The sequence below is a fragment of the Desmodus rotundus genome, chromosome 4 (genome assembly GCF_022682495.2).
Source record: "Desmodus rotundus isolate HL8 chromosome 4, HLdesRot8A.1, whole genome shotgun sequence".
In the NCBI taxonomy this organism is placed as follows: Eukaryota; Metazoa; Chordata; class Mammalia; order Chiroptera; family Phyllostomidae; genus Desmodus; species Desmodus rotundus.
The window spans coordinates 31,794,048-31,816,982 of NC_071390.1; the positions used below are offsets into that span (position 1 = coordinate 31,794,048).

The 22,935-nt window shown below is 34.9% G+C and overlaps 1 protein-coding gene across 1 annotated transcript in view; it reads right to left on the reverse strand.

The window, feature by feature from the left end:
- The window catches only part of PTEN (phosphatase and tensin homolog), an 82,364-nt gene extending 59,529 nt beyond the window's left edge, over positions 1-22,835 (reverse strand). The window contains exon 1 of the mRNA XM_024563430.3: positions 21,748-22,835. Within this exon, the coding sequence (XP_024419198.2) occupies positions 21,748-21,826 (79 nt within the window). The 5' untranslated portion in view covers positions 21,827-22,835. The remainder of the gene's footprint in view (positions 1-21,747) is intronic.
- Positions 22,836-22,935: the final 100 nt, after the last annotated feature.

Below are 22,935 nucleotides of genomic sequence, written 5' to 3' on the forward strand. Positions count from 1 at the left end.
AAAAAAATATATTCAAGGAGTCATATGCAGATAAAAAGATTACAAACTAAGATACAAACTAAGTAATAATCTCTAGGTGGTAGAAATATATTTTTTCCTCATTTTTTCTTGTTTTGTATTCTATTTTGGGCACAACGCACCTGCACTGTTTCTATAACAGGTTTTTAAAATTATGTTTGTTTTATAATTATCTCCAAGTCTATTCACCAAGGATCAGGAGAAAATAGTGTCCTGTCCTGTATGACTCGGAATCAGCTCTGTATGTAGTTTTTTAAAATGCTGAATTTATACCACTCAAAATTATTATAACAGTGTCTAGGCATAAATAGCATTTACTATGTGCCAGAAACAGTTTTTGTCACTTTAAGATACATAAATTCACCCAAATCTCAAAGGGTTCCTCTACTATAAAGATTCCAAAAGAAAACCATTAGGATGATCATTTTTAAGATCACAAATATTAGCTATCATCTAGTATTAGATAACACCACAAATACCAGCTATCATCTATAAGAAAGTAGACCCACCAAAAAATGTAGCTCTTGGTCAATTATTGAAATGTTTTAGGGCATTATGTCCATTCACAAGGAAAAAAAAGTAAAGTAGCCCTGGTTGGGTGGCTCAACTGATTGGAATGTTGCAGGATCAATCCCAGATCAGGACACAAACCCAGGCTGAGGGTTCAATCCCCAGTCAGGGTGCGTACAAGAGGCAAGGGGTTGCTACTTTTCTGTCACGTCAATGTATCTTTATCTTTCTCTTTTTCTTTTCTTTCTCTCTCTCTCTCTCTCCCTCCTCCTTCCCCTCCAAAAATCAATAAACATATCCTTGGGTGAGGATTAAAAAAAAAAAAAAGCAGAAGGCAACAGAGGTTTAAATCAAGCCTCTAGCACTACAATTCCTGAAAATGAATAATCTTTACTTTTTAATTCTGTCTTGGAGCACAAGCTTAAGAAAATGTGATATCAACAGTCAGGAAAAAATGAGGCAGCAGTAGGGAACCCAAAGCAGTGGCAGCTACCAACAATCTGGAATTCCTAGCTAAAAAATTGTAAATACATTTTAGTGAAAAGTACCAATTCAAATCATCCAAGTTCTCCTGAGCAATGCAAGGAAAATATTTTTTATTAAATAATTATTATTACCACTAACAAAGTTACCTAACATAACCTTTAATTTCAGTGAGAATGCTAGTAAGATTTTAGCTTTATAGAAAAGTGCAGAAGTACTGTATAAAATCCCTTTAAATGAAATCATTTAAACCAGGACTAAACTCAAATCTGTTGCATTAGGAATACTAATAAAGTTTGCACAAAACTTGGTTAACTTAATTAAGAGACTATTTGTCAATGACTACATAAATGGGAATGTTAAATATTCATTAAAGTAACTCAATCGGCCTCCTCCTTCTTTCACTTAACCACTCAAACATATGGAATATTGGGTAGAAGGGGCACTGAGAATTTAAGGCTAAGTAAAAACTATTGCACTCAAGGAATTACTTATTCTGTCAGGGAAGACAGACACACAGACCTACAACGGTGCCAAAGGCTCTATTGAGAATATATCAAGATGTTTTAAGAGCTAGAGAAAGGATTAATTCTGTAGGGGCAGAGATAAAACTTCACAAAGTAGGTAACATGTTAAATAGTCATTACGAAGTCAGACATAAGTGGGCAGGAGACACAAGAACAATTACAATATTCCAAGCAAAGCTTAATGCAGACATGGAAATGCATAAAATTTTCAACAACAACAAAAAAATGTGAGCACTCTAGTACAGCTCACACACAAAGTTTTATGGAGAAAGCAGCAGGACTGGCAGAAGATAAGAAGTAGGACAAGCAGAATATTAGGTCTAGTTTTAAGGATACTATGGCAGGGAGTTCAATTTAATCAGGCAAATAAGGAGTCAAAGGCTGGGGATCAACATGGGAATCTCTTGCAGAGAAGCAATCCATTGTTCTATAACCTCTTGCAGAGCAACTATGAAATCTTTCCTTTAAATAGAATCTAGGAATTCAGTTTCTTAATTAAGGTTTCATTTTCCTCAGATTCACACGTTGTTTATTCAGAGAGTTGAAGATTTTACTCAAGACTTTGGCATCCATCACATATTAGAAAGACCATGTGCCACAGTATGGAAAATAGATTCTCATTTAATCCTAACAATCCTACAAAGTAATATTACCATTTCATAGATGGCAAAACTGAGGGTCAAAAAGACTGGGTAATTTGCCCAAGGTCCCAAAGCCAGTAAGTAGTAAGTTATGATCAAACCCATTCTGCATGTACCAAGTCCGAACTTTTTAGGCCATGCTGCCTCACAAAAGATTATTTTTTTATATTTCCAAGTCATTAATGAAAAAATAAAATTTTCAAGAAAACAGGTCCAAAGGAGAGTGATTTACTAATCAAATGTTAAAACTTAAAATCTTTAAAAGCAATACAAAAATCTACCGGCATTTCCAAAACTGATGTCAGCAACTACTGAGTGCTGAATTTTGAGGCAAATATTTCTTATACCAAGTATTATACTAATAAAATCTCTAATATAACTGTTTTGCTTCCTCACTCATTAAAATTTTTACATTTTAAGCCAAGTAAGACTGAGAGAAAACACACACATACATATACAATTTTTAATACAGAACAGTCTTAACCTGCACTTACTGGATATACTTTTGAGTAAGTAGAATGTTTAATATGAAATTTTCATCTAATGACTGATAAGTACTAAGCTTAATTATACTATCTAAGTTACTGAAGGAAGCCGAGTAACTACTTGCAGGCCATGTGGCGCCATGGTTAAGAACATATGCTCTAGCCCTGGCCAGGTAGCTCAGTTGGCTGAAACATCATCCCATGCACCAAAAGGCTGCAGGTTTGATTCCCAGTCAAAGCACATACCTAGGTTGTAGGTTCCATTCCCTGCTGGGTTGCAAATGGGAGGCAGCTGATCAATGTCTCTCTTTGGCATTAATGCTTCTGTCTCCATCCACCCCATTTTCTCTCTAAAATCAGTAATTTTCGGGTGAAGATTAAGAAGAATAAAAAAAGAACATATGCTGTAGAGCCAAGCTGCCTGGACTTGAACCCCAATTTCACTTACTGTTTACCGATGGGCAAGTTATGCACTTTCTGTGCCTCAGTTTCCTATGTAAAATGTGTCTAATAAAAGTACCTATCATATAGAGTTGTTGTAAGGATTAAACGAGTTAATATATAAACAATGCCTAGAACATAGTGACAGCTGTTTGTCAACTGAACAAAAGGTACAGCCCTAGACCATAGGAGTCCATCATAACTATTTGGCTTTTTTCCAATGACAATGACTTGTTAAATAACCTAATCTTCCTAAAGAGCATCAAAACCTAATAGAAACTTCAATTCTTTGAAATCTTTACTATATTAATTTGCCTTTTAAGTATTAAACCTAAGACCATATATAAAATATTACTCCAAAAGGTGGGGGAGAAAGCTGCCTTTCCCCATATCAGTGACTACTATACATTCAAGAAGAGTTGAAAGAAATGCATACATGCTATCTATCTTGCTTAAGTTCAATGTTCAATGTGTTTTATTTTAATTGAGTATAATTCATATACAATAAAATACACAGATCTTAAGTGATTAGTTGGTGAGTTGTGATCATTATGTATCATTTGCATAGCCTAGATTCAAGTGCTACAAAATCCCTTCTCATATCCCAGAACATGGCCCCTCCCCAAAAAACTAATAAATGATATGTAAGTTCTGTAGTTATATTGATTTTTCTGAGAGAAGTCAATATAACTCATAAAATAACTGGCTGACTAAAAAAATAACATGGCACCCTGACTAGTGTGGCTCAGCTGGTTGGGCATCATCCACAAAGCAAAAGGTCACCAGTTTGATTCCTGCTCAGGGCACATGCCTGGGTTGCGGGTTTGGTCTCTAGTCAAGGTGCGTACCAGAGGTGACTGATCTGTTTCTCTCTCACATCAGTGTTTCTCTCCTCTCCCCCTCCATTCCCCACTTGCTAAAAATAAAATCTTAAAAAGAAATAAAATAACATGGCTACCATATGAGCTAAATTCATTTTTATTGGCTGTTCTAAGCAACCAATCATGAAATAAAGCACTAAATATATGTTCCAAGTTACATCTAATTAACAAAACATCTTTTACAAAACAACCTGAGTCTACAGCCATACCACCCTGAATGCACCCGATTTTGTCTGATCTCGGAAGATAAGCAGGGTTGGGCCTGGTTAGTACCTGGATGGGAGAAAACAACTTGAGTGGATATCTGATGAGTTTAATCTCAAAATGTTATTTGAGCTTAAATTAAGGGGACTTATACTATAAATTTAACTAGAATTTTTAAATAGAGGATAACAACCAAAAATAGCTTCCTAACCTTATTTTATACAAATGTGTTCCTGACATAAGTTCCTGACTGAACCTTTAGTATGATTACTGAAAGCAGTTCTGAAGTTTCTTTTTCGTACTCTATATATGGATATCTTATCCCTAAACAAGTTATAAACTAAAATCCATGCTAGTATACAAACAAGTAACTACTTTTTTCCCCTGCCATAATTATTTTGAAGAAAATTATTTCCATAAATCACATAACAAGCTATTTCTAAAATTCTAGTTAACTGAAAGGTACAGTAACAACATGAAGCTGTAACATACATGGAACGTGACTGACCAAATAGAAAGTGATAAACAGATTTAGAGAGGTAGTGATCAAAAAGCATCAAGAGCAAATTTGAAGTTTCCTGGTTCACAAGAGGAACCACTCAACTAAACCAGTACGCAAGACTGAACAAATAAAGTCAGACTACCAATAGAAAAATAGGAATTGAAGTTAGCAAATATCAATACGTCACCATTTAATTTTACTTTCTAGGAGTTTCTGGAGCTTTCCCCCTGCTTTCTGTCAGTGCTTTCAACCAACAGACACTTAAGGCCAGGTGAAAGGAAATGAAATAAAGTCACTGATTCATATGCTGCATCAGGTTTACATTTCTCTCAAAAAATTTTACTAAGTTTAAATTTAACAAATACTTTCCAAGTATGCCACAGCTACATCCATATTATCTCTTCTAATCAAATTATGCTTTAAATACTAGCCACTCTCATGGACTTGTACAACTTTCTCATTTAATGAAAGATTTTATTTCTTACTAGATTTTATTTTTCCCTATTAAGTGCGCTAAATGTTGGAATCTGATTTCTAACTTCAAGATTCGTATCAGGAGAACAGCAGAAATAGGGAGTTCCTTTAATTTCCCAGTTGATAAAAGTGCTAATTGTTCATTATTTAAGAACAATTTGTCATAATATACAAGGCATATAATCATTCTTGTACATACCAAATTAATGCAACCTAAAATCTTATTTTGTAAATTGAAAGTTTGAACTACAAAAATATTAAGAGGAAGAATGCTCCCAAAAATGGGGATTTTAAGAATAAAGAAGGAATAGCCGGATAAGACACAGGACACAGGAACATCTAAATATTTACTAGGTATCGGGTCCTGTACTAAGCACTTAATGCATATTGTCATTAATAAAGAAGACTTGAGCCCTGGGCCAAGTAGCTTCGTTGGTTCAAGTATCATCTGCTATACCAAGGTTGCAGGTTCCATCCCTGGTCAGGACAAGTACAAGAAGCAACCAATGAATGCATAAATAAGTGGAACAACAAAATAGATGTTTCTCTCCCCGCATCCCCTTACTCCCTCCTGTCTCAAATCAATAAACTTTCTGAAAAAGTTTTTAAATTAAAAAAAAAAACATAGAAAACTAGAGTTTCATTCTCAGCTTTGTAACTTAAAAGCCTATGACTTCAGATTAAATAATTCAATTATCTCTGGGCCTCAAATATTTTTGTTTTGTGTAAAATAATGATAGTAACACTTGCTGTAACCTTCACTGGCTGTTTCATGAATCAAATGAGGTATCTGGAAATAGGTTTAAATCTATAAACTCGAAAAGGCTCTGAAACTGTAAATAAGGGGTTATTATTTGAGGTTGCATGAGTAAGAAATGTCCTGTTATTTTAAATGTCTCATTATAAGGCAACTCAATACGGTTTTATATAAACAAATTATAAAAGAGTTCCAATATATTCACTTAAAATCACTTTAGCATAAATTTTAGTTTCTTTTTAACACTTTTTATTATTTACTAGCAGTGCCAAACCAGAAAGGAAAACTGACTGTCAAATAATTTATGAACTCTACTGCAGTTGTCTACTTCTTCAAACAATTTAAACCTCAAAACTTTCACATTTTTATATACCAACACGTCTTGACTAAAAAGTTTACACATTTTTGCTTTTAAATAGAAGTTTATATCTCACTTTCTAAATGAAAACATCACATTTATCAAAGGTATCGTCAAGAATTTCTAGTAATTCTACTTAGTAATATTATAAATTGGTTCATTCGGCAAGAAACCTACAACCAGTACCAGGTAACAAAAATCTATAAAAATGTTGTACCTTTTATTCCTGCAATCTCACTCTAATAGTATACTCTAAAACAACAACAGGAAAAAGTAAATTATACAAATATATATACAATAAGACTGTTTACAAAACAAAAAATGAAAATACTAACATCGTGCCCTAAGCAAGCACAGTAATTAGCCTGAAGTATTACCCATAGCTTTACTAATGACAAGTACCCATGGACAGATGAAAATTTGTGAAAAAAGAGCTCACAGACAGTAGGAAAATACTGATTACAAGTGTAATTATGTGCATAGGTGTACATTAACAAGCAGGGAAAAATAATTTCCAGTGAAAAAAGTACAATTTTTTAGTGTATTAGCTGAGGCCTATTAGCCACCTCCACTAATTTAATCAGTTTTTCTTGAAAGTAGTTGTGTATTCTGAAATAATCAAGTATATCCACAACTCTTCAAGCTTACCTCTGAGAAACTCTAAAAATTTCGGTTGCCCAACTAACTGGTTTTAACGAGTATACCAAACAATTACCTTCTTCCTAGGTCTCTGGATGAATACGATAAGACTGATTTCCTGTTTCAGAACTCTGCTGCTGTTAAAATACACACACACATCCCTCTCTACCCTTTTGCTCCCACTTTAAAAAACATCTAAGAATGACTACCAATAACAAATCAAAAATATGGCTATAACTTACATAACAACTTCCAAAAAGGTTATTAGTTCAACAACATGCATTAGACATACTTTTCAACATCATATAATTGAACCAAGCTAAACGCTCACTCTAATTTTCTACAGCAAAATCAAAGCATATGAAAGATTATAAAAGTTAAAATTATAACATTGATCCAGCACTACTATGCAGTACATAAGGTATCTTCATATTCTAATCTTTATATTCAATAGTAGATTTGTTACTTCTGTAATATCATTATATTATGAAAGCCATGCTCTTATGATTTATTTTACCATAAGTGACTACCTAAAACACTTAGCTAGTCTATAGTTATGCAAAATACAAAAGCATTAACTTTTACAGAAAAAAGATATTCAAACAGTTAACGTACAGAAAATGCTGAGGGATGTGTCAGTAATTTAATGACAAAGGCCTACTAATATTTAATGCCGAAATCACTCAGTATTAGCAAACTGCACTGTGGAAAATAATAATTCCAAGATTTCCAACCGTACTTTTACATGAACTAATTTCCTAATACTCAAAAAATATGACACACACGAGGTACTAAGAAAACAAGGTTCTAATACGAATGTGTCTCTGGCAAGTTAGTTTTCTTTAATAAACCAAAACTGCAAAAATTTTTAATTTAATTCTAACAAATTTATGTTTCAAAGAAAGCCCTGTGAATTTAAATCATTTTAAAGGAGAAAACCTCCAAATATGTGTGTATTACACAGGTTCCTTTAATATATGGCTTTAATAAAATCAAGTCTCCTTACTCTCTATCTTAAGCCAGGAAATTATTTGGAAAGGGCTTTTTTTTCCAATTGGCAAGAATAGTTTTGCCTATATGCATGATTTTAATTTGTGTAAGAACAATATGAACTAGAACTACATGTGGATGCAAACATAATGGCATTCATTACTATATTGGTAAAATGAAATTATTACTTTTGTAACTCCCTTGTTCAAATGTTGCAAAAAAATGATCCATATTCCCACTGAAGCTGTTGTAGCCATTATACCAACTTTACAACCACTCGAATAAGTGGTTTATCAAAATATCTGAAATTAGCCCTAACTACTGGTGTGGCTCAGTGGGTTGGGCGTCATCCCTGTAAAGGTCACTGGTTCAATTCCCAAACAGGGCACATGCCAGAATTGCAGGCCAGGTCCCCAGTTGCGGGCATGCAAGAGGCAACCAGTTGGATGTTTCTCTACCTCTCTCCCTCCCTTCCACACTCTCTAAAACAATAAATAAACAAAATCTCTTTTAAAGATATTTAAAATTACATACTAAAATACTAGTTAAATGCCTAATTTAAAACCTTATAATATGCAATATTAAAATACACTAACAGATATGAGAATAAGTCTCTGCATTGCTTGGTTTGCACAGAGAACACTCTTAATTTTAGTCAGCTACCTATAAATGCTTGTTCCTGAAGAGATACCATTTTAGTATGAATCCAATTATTGCAACTGGGGAAAAAAAAAACAATTAACTAATCATAGTTAGTTGTGGCATCTTCAAAGAACATACCAAAGATTTTGGAAAATAATTAAGCTGAAATGTAAAAGAAGGTAATTCAGGAGTTAACTCTCGCAACCTCTAAAGAAACTTGAAAAACAAACTTTAACATACCTCCAATAGGTAGATGGGAGGGATATAAATGAAAACAAGGAAAAGCAGTTCTTTAATACCACACCCTCTAAATACTATTAAGTTAAAAAAAAAAAGTAAAGACTTTTAAACTTTTAATATTTGGATAAAAATCTCAGCTACATGTGTGCCTCACTTAATTTAAGAGGTACACATTATTTGTCTGTCCAAAAAGCTATCATTCTTTTCCTGGCCTACAATTCAGACCTGAATAAATTCTAAAAACTGGTGTTAGTAAAACAATCCACTTTCATCAGACATTAATTTGAAATGGGCAAGATATTTCTTATACAAAAAATAGAGGCCCCAGACACAAAGTTACATTTGAAACCATAGTTCAAAACCATGTCTAAACTGAAATATTATATCTAACTATATTAAGCATTTGGCATGAAAACTTCTCAATAAAAAACAATGTTAACATAACAAAACAAAGTAGATTAAAATTAATCAGATTCTATTAAAATTATGCAATTTTAAAGACTTCATGCAACTTGGCAACAAACAACTTTTGTCATGGTTCAAAATGCAACAGAAAAATTTTAAATGGGGAAACTCATTTGCTAGCATACAGACAAGAATTGAGTTGTAAGAGAAAAAAAGAATATGAAAAATATTTAAAGCAAATCTTTTAAGGAATTCTTAAGTCAGTTGCCTAAGTTTTACTATAATGAATTCCTAAAAATATCAATTTAAGAAAACTAAATTTTACAACTAGTCAAATCTTGAATAACATTACCAGTTTAAAAAATGATGGTTCTACTTAAACACCCAAACAATCTTGTAAAAGTAAATGAATGAAGGCCAGACTTTCATTACATGATGATTAGTTCTCATTTGGTATCTTTGTACAATATTTTAGTAGGAAAATATAAACAGCGGCATAACCATTGTTTCATTTTTCTAAAAGCTTAAAATGTTGACACCAGTGTTTAGAAGTCATAATTAATAGATAATTCCCAAAACATGTGTCAAAACCAATTATATCACTAAATTTTCTTAACTTTTCCCTATATTTAAGTAACAGATGGCAAGCCTTAGTCCTTGGACACTACACAATAATCACAATCTGTGTGACCTTTTCAGCATTAAAAAGAATCCAAAATAGCCTTAGCTATTTTACATTATTACATATAACTTGGTCATCTTGGACAAAACCTAGGCATGGAAAATTGTACACTCAGTGTAGTAATCATTCCTTTTATATAGATTTCCTATAATTAATCTATGAAAACCATTCAGATGTTAGATTGCTTCTCCAGTTTTCAAAAAACATACATGCATATACTTGCATAAACAAAATATTTTTGCCTTCACAATGTTTTCATTAGCACCCAAGAAGGTATATACCACACCTAGATCAAAATTTCCTTGTTTAAGAATTGAAACAACTTTTCCTCATTTGGAAAAATGTTACCCTAACAAATAAGTTTGTTTAAAAAAGAGGAGAATTTGTTTCTTTGTCAATATTTTTTATTCTAACTACATGAATAAACTAACTCATTAAGAATTACCACTCAACTAAAAGGTTAAAATTATTGCCCTTTTTTCATATCTAACACTTAAAAATAGTACCTGACATAAACGAACATGCAATTTTGACCACAAAATTAATACTGATCACAAATACAAATATACGGTAAATCTTCAACAGTATCACCCATTACTGAGGCGCCTATGAAAATATAAATTATATCACTCTAAATATGATGCCTCAGGGAACAGCAACATCATGATGAGCCACATACTCTTTCTCATTCAAGGCAGGAAAGCAACAGGATTTCAGTATATTACTTTAGTATAAAATGATGTGATACTTCATTCAAACCACTTCCATATCCCTTTTAATTTCAACATAGTAATTCTACAACAGGAAAAAGAAATCTGACAGATCAAAGGTGTGTAAGTAAATTTTACTTCATCTCACTTAAGTAAAATATGCTTACTATGCAATAGCTTCCCTGTAAGTAAATAAGAATAAGAAAGCTTCAAGACTCAAATGCTTCAGCTACTTTAACAGATTATGATTTTGTGAATAAAATTATGAAAAGATAAATATTTTTGATGACTTCAGTATTTAAAAATCATTACTTTAGGCAATTAGAGGTGCTTTGGAAATTGTTCAAACACACACACACACACACACACACCCCTTTAAGTTCACTATGATAAATTACATTTTAAAACAGATGCATATGAACAAAACAAGAAGCTAATATGGAAACATGAACTTTCAGAGAAGTAGGACAATGTAAATTTTTAAATTCTTTATCACATTTTTACGAAAGAAATGTTCTTCAGTAAGCAAATGGAGTTTTTTATTCACATACTGAAACACCACAAGCTTTATTCAATTAAATTATAGCAATAAATGCTGTTTTCTTGTTTTACCTTAGTTTTTCATTTATACTATGTACATTTTTTTTAAAGATTTTTATTTATTTATTTTTAAAGAGAGGGGAAGAGGGGGAGAGAAACAGCAATAGGCTTCCTCTCCCATGCACTGTGATCGGGGACTCTACTTGTGACGTAGGCATGTGCCCCAATGGAGATGGAAAGGGCAACCTTTCACTTTGCAGAACCTAACCGCGCCATACCGGTCAGGGCACTGTTTTCTTAACACTTTTGAAAGTTATCATATGATTAGCAGTCCTGGTTTTTAAATATTTATATTTTTAAAATTTTTAATATTTAAAATATTAAAGAAGACATGCTACGTATATACAATAGAATACTACTCAGCCGTAAGGAAAGATAAAATATTGCCATTTGCAACAACATGGGTGGACCTAGAGAATATTATGCTAATAAAAGTTAAATAAGTCAGTCAAAAAAAGCTAAGAACCATATAATTTCACTCATATATGGGATATAAAACTGAAACTCACAGACACAGACAACAGTTACGGTGCTTACCAGAGGGAAGAGGGGTGGAGAGGGTAGTAAAAGGTAAAGGGGGACCAAATATATGGTCAGGGAAAATGATATGACTTTGAGTGGTGAACACACAATGCAATATACCATTAAGTATCATATAAATAAAAAAAATAAAATATTTATCAGTATCTCTGAATCTCACAATTTCAAAAAGAATCATAACTCAGTTAAAACTTAAATTTCATAAGAATTTTTAAAATATGCCTCGACATTTTACTCCGCTTGTGCAAAGTGAGAGGCAAAATAAACTGTAAAATCAAGCGAACAGAAAAAAAATCATAGGAAACAATCTATTCCTAGAACACTTTCATAATTATGTTTTTCTACCCTAAAAACAAAACAAAAAAATTCTGAACCCACTAAACTACTCCCTTGGCATCTTCTCATATCTGAACTAATCTAAGACTCTGTTTCGAACTTTTCCAAAAACTCCACATTAATTCAAGTTTTTAATTTAGATAAAGCACTTTAATTCAACAGGCTGATGCTGAAATTTAGGACCTAGAAAAAGAATGTAATACATGCATCGGAAAGCCTTAGAGCCCATCTTACTTTCTTTTCTCGGAAAGATTTGAGGAGTTTCTATAACATATCGAAATGTGCCATTTTGCATCAATGCATTTGACTTCACCAGACCTGACTATAACAAATGCAACTTTAGAATAAAGAGTTTAAGATTAAGGAATGCATTAAACAACAAAAAACAGGTATCCTGGGAGCAAAATATCTCCCAACAACTACATAATTAAAGAAAACAGTTAAGATTACTTTAAAAATTACTGGCAATATAAAAAAATTTTTCAATGCTTTCTTTTAATAGAGCATACCCATCCTGTCAGAGCAGTTCTATGTAAAATCCTCATGCAGTGCATTACACTTACACGTTTACTGAAAACATCATCAGCCTTTCCTAACAATTTGAAAGCAACAAATTCACAATTAGCCTAAGAGACTTCTTATTAGCAGGAATCTATGTGGATAAAGTTCTTATTATAAAGAATACTGGCCTAGCAGAATAAGAAAACCTCAATGTTAAAAGCCTGGCTCCATCATTTATTAGCAACTTGACCTTAAAGACCACAACCTAAAGGCAAATGTACACACTTTTATTAAATATACTTACTACAGACCAGACATTTTATACCTCTAAACCAGAGATCCTCAACCACAGCAGTACTAGCAATTTGGGGCCAGATAATTCTTTGTTGTGAGAGGGACTGTCCTGTGCATTATAAGATGTTGAGGCAACATGCCGGCTCTCTACTCACTAGATGTTAATTGCATCCCTGCCACCTCGCCCCCTCAGCTGTGACCACCACAAATGTCTGGACATTGCCAAATGCCCAGACAAGGCAGGAGGGATCACCCCTAGTTGGCAATCAATATTCTGAAAGCATCTAAACTACACTTTCAACAAACCTAAAAACCCACCCCACATGCTAAGGACTTTTATTAACACATTAGAGATGTGGGAACGAGGGTTCAGTAAGGAGTAGTATATCTGTTATTACACAACTGATGAAGTTGCTAACTAAGGATTTAAACTAGATTTTAGGTGCAGCTGATTCCCAAATCTATTCTACTTCCATTACACTACAGTGCTGTTCTTAAACTCATTGCCTCATCTACAAAATCAGGGTATTTGCCATGCTGAATTATTTGGGTTTAGAGAATGAATGAGACAATGTATGTGTAAATGCTATTAACCTATAGGAGATAACACATTATAAGGATTTGCTTGATGGGGAGATCATGTAATACAGTGGTTCACGAAGTATGATCCCCATACCACTAGCATCAGCATCACTTAGAAACTTGTTAGAAACAAATTCTCAGATCCCAACCCAGACCTAATAAATCAGAAACTCTGGAGGTGGTGCAAATATCTATGGTTTAACAAGCCCTCCAGGTTATTCTGATATCCCTAAAGTTTCAGAACCACTGATATAACAGAATCGGAAAAATACTGCACCAGATGCCCCCAAATCCTGCATCCTTCTTTGGATTCAATCTACCAACATTTAAAAAGTTACTGATTCTACTAGAGCCACGACTCCTGTACTACAGAAGAAAAGAGGAAAGTGATGTTGGCCCTATGTTTTTTTTTCAACTCCTTAAATTTTTTTTTTATTGTATTTTTTGCCCATTGCCATTTAGTCCCCTTATACCCCCTCCCCACCACCAGCAATCACCACACTCCATGAGTCCTTTTTCCTTTTTGCTCAATCCCTCCACCCCCTACCCCAGCCCTTAGATGTCATCCTGCTCTCTATCAAGTCTGTCTCTATTTTGCTTGTTAGGTCTGTTTGTTCATAGATTCCACATTATGAGTGAAATCATATGGTATTTGTCTTTCTCAGACTAGCTTATTTCACTCAGTGTAACTTCTCCCCGTCCACCCATACTGTCACAAAGAGTAAAGCTGTCATCTTTTTTACATTTGAGTAGTATTCCTTTGTGTAAATATCCCATAGTTGTTTGCTCAAAATACTAATTCAAAAGAACATAAGCACCCCTATGTTCATTGCTGCCTTATTTATAACCGCCAAGATATGGAAGTGGCCCTACGTCTTAGGTAACCTCTTTCTTTGCCAAATCAAACAAGCTAATGGTTAAGAAAAAGCCTTGTTGATAATTAAAAATGTATATACTAAACAAATATAAGACTGCCAGGGTATATACTAACTAATTCTACTACATTAATTAAAAAGAAAAACCCTTGTGACTCAAGTCCTCATTTTTTCATGTTTCATAAATGTTAAATAAAAATGTTAAACAAATTTCACAACATGGCTAAATTAAGCACTGACAAAGCACTGTTTTCACATTATGAAAAAAATAAAATAAAAGCCCAGGCATCTCATTGTGTTTCTGAAAGACTCAGAGTAATGTAATTCATAAATACATATTTTTAAAATACATTAACAATTAACCTTAGTAACATCCCCCAAATTTCATTTTAAAAGTAGAAAGTTTTCAATTCTACTTATTTAATCTCCAAAATCTTTAATCCTTTCACAGTAACTATAATACTCTAAAGGAAGAGTTCCATTTATTCATGAGAGCAAAAGAATTTTAAATGAAAAAAACTACACATATTTTAAACCAGTTGTTTACAAATCTGAACATGTATGCTATATTTACAAATAACTTTAAGAATACATCTGATTTGAAGAGTACCTCATTCAAATCACGATGCATTTCATAATATCTTAAATAATTACATCCTCTTTAAAAGAATGGAAATTTTAAACATATAAAAATTGCAATTTTTATTGCTATTTTATTTTAGCCTGAAAATCTACAAAAATCAAAGAAAATAAAATTCAGAACTATTCTGAAAGGCTTTAATAATAGTAAATCAACTAATTTTGGGGTAGAGATTAAAGCAAACCACAGATCCATGTAGCATGAGAAAGCAAGAAAGTGTTTTAGACAACTCAATTTTCCCAGAAGATGTCAAAATGCACAGTTCAATTCTACAACCTATATTTGGACCAAAATATAGCCAGTTTTTACAACACATAAAATAGGTTTAAAATCACATAATGAGCCCTGGCTGGTGAGCACCCGCCTACAAATCAAAAGGGGTGCTGGTTAGATTCCTGGTCAGGGCATCCGCCTGGGTTGTGGGTCAGGTCCCCAGTTGGGGGCATGTGAGAGGCAATCGATTGATGTTTCTCGCCCATCAGTGTTTCTCTCCCTCTCTTTCTCCCTTCCTTCCCCACTCTCTGAAATATAATAAAATTTTTTTTTAAATCACATAATCAGATGGTCACATATATAATTAAACAGGAAACCATTCTACAACGCTAAAAAAGCAAGCAAAAAGCCCTGAAAATCAAGTGCTTCATACTGAGGGTACAATGGGAGACCAGAATAGGCAAAGGGAAAAAAAAGATCCCTATGCACACAAAACGGTCTTCACTACGCAGGTCTCAAGCTGATTCCATACTTCTCCATACCTGATAAAAGTAAATGAAGAAAAAAATCCTTTAGCTCTTTCTTCCCACTTCTAGGGTCTAAAATTATATTGGCAATCTTTAGTAAATGTGAAAATGGGATGCAATAATACAATGGTTTAACACTAAATTTAAACCCTATATTATATTTATGCACTGCCAGATTAAGTGTAAATTGTACTGTAATAAATGTAACTGGCATGCAAAATTGCATGGCTCACCCAAAATCTTAACACACACACACACACACAAATGCTAAGAAATATACATTTTTTGATAAAGTTCATACAACTCTTGTATCATATATAAAACTTTTCTTTCGAGGCAGAGATTACTTTTTGTAAGTAAAAATATCCTTAAGTTGACCTATCTTTAACGCTAAAGAAAATGTAATGTAACAAATTTTTTCCTAAAACTTCTACTTTAGTATGCTGTAATAATAGGAAGTTTTTCTTACCTCCATATTTTAAAGCAAATACATTTTGATTAATGTAATTAACTCATCTGTTCTGAAATAGCAAAATCACAGACATGTTACATACATACTCAGAGCTCCTGAAGAAATACCTCATATTTTAAAAAGTACTCAGAGCTTAAACCAATTAACATTCTAACATATCCAAAAACTGAGGAAATTCAGTCATATTCACTGTTTCTCCCATAAATGAAAAGACAAATAACTTCTCATACATGGCAAATCTGAAACTATGATTTTTAAGAGAAGCAGCTACCATTTAAGTATTTACAATGTGTCAGGTACTATGCTAAGTGAATTATTTGTATTATCTCATTTATTCTTCAAGAAAAACCTTATGTCAGTAGCTACTACTATCCTCATTTTACAGATAAAACAGGTTAAGAGGGTTAAGTAACCTACTCAAAGTTATCCAGCTACTAAGGGGCAGAAGCCAGCATTCATTCCAACACTTCCAACACAAGGCAGGCTGGCTCCAGGGTGTACACTGCCACCCTAAAATCTAAAATGACACAATGTACATATAATGTGTAAATAAACCTAATACTCAGTATTTTAATGCAACTTAAAACAGATTTAAACTCTTTTGAAAATTCTAAAACAATGTCCACTAAGGTAACCTCTTCTTTAAAGAGAAAATAAGTTATTTTTTTAAGAAATATTATGGTAGTTTGCTAACTATATTCATTTTACACAGAACATTCACACACTTCAAAGATTCACTGTCCATACAATACAGATCCCTTGTTCATTCTTATGGACAGTGAATCTAACTTGTAAGTGTGTGAACATTCTGTATTTACAGTTGTCTTTTCCACACTATGTTCAGGTTAAGAATATTCTTTTGCTGACAGGTTCAAGCCACAGTATCCATCTGTCAATATTCTCAACACAACCACCAAGTAAATAACTAATAATGTGAAGATACCCACCCATCTCTTAAATGCCAAATGTTGAAAATGAAGAGTATCTGCCGTAACTATTCTTGAACTAAATTAAAACTTCCCATCCAAAATGATTTTACCACTAAATTGTTTATTCTTCCTACATTAATATTTTCCAACAGCCATTTTTTATTCCAGTGCCACTTATATTAAAAGAACCAAATTGCTAATATCTGTAACCAATGAAAAATATTCAAAAAATTAGGGGATAGGCGAACAGTCAAATTCAATATACTAATTTCACCTTTCTTGACAAATGAAAGTATTTTACATTAGTAAGTGTACATACTCAATACTTCCAAAGAGACTCATTATTCACAGACCAAAACACTTCTGACCACCTAGCAAAGAATGCATGTGAAGCATATGGCCCATATAAAAGAATTAGGGTATCAGTTTGCTCAATAAATCCTTACCAACTTAAGGTTATTCAGTTTAACATTGCTGATACCTCTGAGAGCAACTGAACTAATTTCTAAGCTACCAGATAGAAAGCAACTGTGAAACAGAATTGGATAATTATGAAATCATTACTGACGCCACTCTCACAAGTTGATACAAATGCCTTAAATCACTATCCTTGGAACAAATACCTTTTCTTAATGAATTCAGGCCATAGAAGCATTTCCCAATACTGACAATACTTAAAATCAAGTTTATCTAACAAACACAAACACACTCAGAGAATAAAACTCAGAACTAATGGTCTCTATAGGTAAAAATTTGATACTAAATAAACCCTTACACTACCTTAACAACATGTATTCTGGAAGGTAAATCCTTTATATATATTATACATTACCGCCGAGGCCTAACATTTCAAGTGAGTCAAAAACTGTTATATGCATGCACACTTCTATCTTTACAAACTCTAATTTCACACACAATATTAATATAAAAACATTTCTTATCCTTTTGTCTTACTAAAAAGGCTGGGGTAAAAATTTTAAAATAGAATGTTTACTGTCAATTATTGTTGAAACTTTGTGAATTGATTTTCCCATAATAAATACTCCTCCATCAAAAATCCCTTAAGTGATTACTTAAATGCCTTTAAAATTATTTTAAAAAGTATTAAGCTGTCATCAAATGAACAAGTAGCAAATAAGGCAAGTCTCTAAATGAGAACTCTTGAAAATAAGAATTTAAGACTTCGCTTTCAAGTAAGAAATTTTGTAACATTAAAAGGTTTAGATAGTGTGTGTGGTTATTAGGAAAAAGCAGATAAACTGCTCCACACAAAAATTAAAATAATATTGCAAGCTACGATTGTGATGTTGACATAAAATTCTAAAAGGTAATACAAATGCATCTTTTTCTACTATCTTTCTAAAACTAAATTTAAAATTAAGGTGATTATATCTCACCATGTTTTATGGTATTTATTCATTTTGTATCTTAGTATATTATAAGCAATGTAAATCTGCACTGATGACTGTACTACTGTGCAAACATTTACAATGGACAGCAATAAAATTCCTTTTTCCTTATATTGAGTCATATAACCTGTAAAATACTCTCCATTCAGATGTGATTTATTCTTGAATAAGCTTTATGAAAATGAAGTTTGTAAATTATCTTATAGCAATTAGGTGGCTCAGTAATGTTGTTTAGGAAAGAAATACAACTTAGCAGATACATAACAGTGTAAAATTAAAACCATGAATAGACTCTTTAAAAAAAAACAAACCTCACAATATGGTCATTCCAGTAATCACTAATCTTAAGAGATAATACAGCTAATTTCAATAGTCACTGTACTCTCTACAAGTTAAAAATAATCCCTATGAGGGTTAATATTTGAAAAGACACAAACTTATCAAACAATAAGAATACAACAGAAGCCTAAAGTTTCCATAAAATCTAAAGACACTAAATATTTTACAGACTCAGGTTCAGCACTACCAACAAATTATTTTTTAGAATAATTCAATTTTGCAAAAATCTTTTACAACTGGATTATGGCCCTCAATTTTCCTTTGAGAAATCACTTCATTATTAATCTTTTCTTATCATATAAAAAACTCCAACCACTACTTTCATAAAATAATTTAACTTTCAACAGGCTAGCTGTTGAAATAGTTCATACAACCTGCCAGAGAAAAGTCTTCAATGGCCATTTTAATCCCCCTCCCTACAATAAACACAAGCCACTAACAAAACACTAAAGTAAAACCAAGCAAACCAAAGTGCTTTAGTGTATCAAAATTATTGGAAGTGTAACTACCATTAAAAAGTAAGCTCTTCACTGACTTTTTCCTAATTTTTTTCATATCAACATTTGGCTCAAAATAAAACCACAACTCTAGAAATTAAGTGTTGTTAGTCATTTGATGCAATATTTGACACTGCTTTCTATGCATACCATAACTAAAAACACAGTTTTAAAGAAAGTTTTAAGTCACATTTCACATATAAAGGCACACATACTCTGAAATGAAAAATGAAATGGCCACCCACCTCATTTCTCATATATAAGCAACTGGCAGAATAATTTTACTTTTATAATCCTAATGATTTTAACTCAATGAGTAAAGTAAAAATAGCATAAATGAATTTTGATCACTGAAAGTAATGTTTACCAAATGTCACTCTAAAATTTTTTTTGAATGGGGGCTTTTTAAAAGAGGTTAAATAAACATTTAATTTGTTCTTGTATACCTACACAACTATTAACGGTGCACTACTTCTGAAATATTACAAATCAGGAGAGTTTCTTCATAATTAATTATCTCCTAGGCAAGCAGGTCAAGTTCAGCCTTAGTGAAATTTTTCAATTAATGCAATCTCCAAAATTTCCAGTTCTTTTTCTTTAATACTATTTTTAACTTAGAAAACTGTTAACATTTTGTGTGGTGTAAAGCTATTTCTTCAAGAACTGCTATCATTTCAAAACAAAACTTGGACAAAATTAGCTGTGCACATTTATGTGAAGCTACATATCCAAAGGACTATAACCTCTTCGGACAAAAAATGTTTTCTTATTTAAAAAAAAACAAAAACAAACTTCCTACAATATTTAGCAAGACTTATAAACGTTAGTGTCACTCTACCTTTAAGTAAAATGGTTACTGATATTTGCCAGAATAATTTTTACTAAGAATACTCTATTAACACTTATGCAACTACGTAATTTTAAGTAAATATTGTCCACTGCTACAATTCACACCACCAAATTTTTGGCCCTAATAGACTAGTTCGGTCACCTCAGAACGATAATTTAATTCTGTTTTTCTTGCTTTATACACTGGCCTACCAATAATAACTCTCAATTCCTGTGATACTTTCCATTCTGCAAAAGAAGGGGTTCTAACCCCATCCTTGATCAAAACCAGTTTCTCTCATCTGAAACCTGCCTTTTGATAAGCACTATCTTTTGAAGTACAGAGGCCTAACTTTTTGACAACCAAAACTAGGCACCGTTAATATTTTCTGGGTTTCTGTCTTATTCAACAAGCTGACTCAGTAAATTTAACACTGTATGAAAAAGCTAACATACATACCATCTGAAGCCGGAGTAATCCACTCTCACCAGCTTTTCTGGCTATTGGCTGTTCAATTACACTTGACATGCTACACGAGTCAAGAGTAAATTTAAGGGATGCCTAAAGGTGTCAAGAGGGCCTGAAACCTAAATAAAGTTGAGTAGCAATTCTGGCAACACAATACTTAAATTTCAAGTGAGAACTCAGGTTTAATCTTTGCAATCACCATTTGCTGCACACAATCCCTTGAACCGACACAACATTATTATCTGGGATCAAAAAGCACTCCATCTCCATTCTATTAAGCGTAACAAGAGCACTGAATATAAAATGCTACTGGAACTGCAAGTTTCATGCCCTATCCTACATCACCCCACCAGGAGAGAAAAGGGCAAATTTAACAAAGATCCAATAGGAGTGCTGTATGAGGTACGTTATGGCACTATTGATCTCAAATGACGAAACTTCTGAATGCCGGTCAAAGTTGTAATTAACTTAGTTTAAATATACCAACCTCCCTTTTGCCCTCAAATCAGTACCATACACACTGAAAATGATTCTGCTTCTAGAATCAGACAAACCCGCTCACAATTCACATTTTAAAAGAATGTATCGATGCAACCCAGGAAACTAAGAACAATCACTGCAAGATTTCTGATGCAATATGCGTACGTGCAGCACTAATTTTCATTTTAAACTGATCTATACCCTTAATCTAGGGCCTAAAGCCAAGATTTAATCAAAATATGCTCAACCTCAATGCGTCTACTTTTCTGTTCATTTACTAGACCAGATTACCAAACTCACTAACCTCCCATAGCGTACTGTATTCTGTATTAGCGGACAATAGCCTTTAGGAAGAGACCCCATAGACAGACTAAGAAACCACTCGGTGCCTTGACACTTGCAACCAGGCCAAGAGGTCCGTCTAGCCGAACACACCCTACCTAGGTTGACTGAATTCAAGAGACACACCGCACACGCGCACACACACACACACACACTCTAGAAATTCGACCAGGGTTAAATGTTATAGTCACCCAAACTATGGAAATTTTTCGCATCCGTCTATTCCCACGTTCTAAGAGAGAGTGACAGAAAAAGGCAAAGACGAGCAGCCGCAGAAATGGATACAGGTCAAGTCTAAGTCGAATCCATCCTCTTGATATCTCCTTTTGTTTCTGCTAACGATCTCTTTGATGATGGCTGTCATGTCTGGGAGCCTGTGGCTGAAGAAAAAGGAGGAGAGAGATGGCAGAAGCTGCTGGTGGCGGGGCTTCTTCTGCAGGATGGAAATGGCTTTGGACTTGGCGGTCGCTGATGCTCCCCGCTCTGCTGCCGCTGGGCTCTGGACCGCAGCCGGGTAATGGCTGCTGCGGCGGCTGCTGGATGGTTGCAACGACTGGGCCTGCTTCTCCTCAGCAACCAGAGGCCTGGAAGCGGCAGCAGCGTAATGGGGAGAAGACGAGTAATCCTCGGAACGACTGCCTCCTCCGGCGGCCTCCGGAGCCCGGGCCAGGGGGGGTGCGGCGGCGGCGGAGGGGAGGTTTAAAACCGGCCCGGGTCCCTGGACGTGCCGCCGCCGCCGCCGCCGTGTTGGAGGCAGTAGGAGGGGAGAGACCAACTCTCCGGCGTTCCCAGCCCTGGAAATGGTGACAGGCGGCTCCGACCCCCTTCTCGGAGCTGTAGCCGCTGCGGCTACCGCCGCTTCTCCCCCCCGCTCCAGGAGCGGGAGGTGCCGCCGCCGCGCCTCAGCCGGCTCGCGCCCGAGCCCAAGGCTTCCACCTTCCCTTTCAGAAGCCGAGGACGAGGCTGCTGCTGCACGGTTAGAAAAGAAGAGGAGGCGAGGAACGCGGCCGCTGCCGCCGCCGGCCGGCCGGCTCCCCGAGGGCGCTGCCCCCGCGGCTGCTCACAGGCGCTGAGAGGGGCTCTGGGCCGCGGCCGCCGCCGTCTCTCATCTCCCTCGCCTGAGCCCGGCCTCGCCTCACAGCGGCTCAACTCTCAAACTTCCATCATGGCTGCAGCTTCCGAGGGGAGAGATCTCAGCGCAATCGCAGCACATCCGCGTCCAGCGTCCGAACGTGTATCCTGCCGCAGTGCACAAAGAGTTCCGCCACATCACCGTCCGCCGGTCGTCCCGCCCCCTCCGCGGCTGCGCGGGGAACCCGAGCGCCTCCGGAGTCCGAGGAAGGGCAGGAGGTGTACGGGAGCGCTGGGGGAGGGTAGGACGGGGTAGGCCTGGGGTGGTAGGAGGGGCAGGGTAGCTCAGGGTGCGAACGCCGAGCCCCAACCTGCCAGCGCCACTGAGCATGCCCAGTGTGG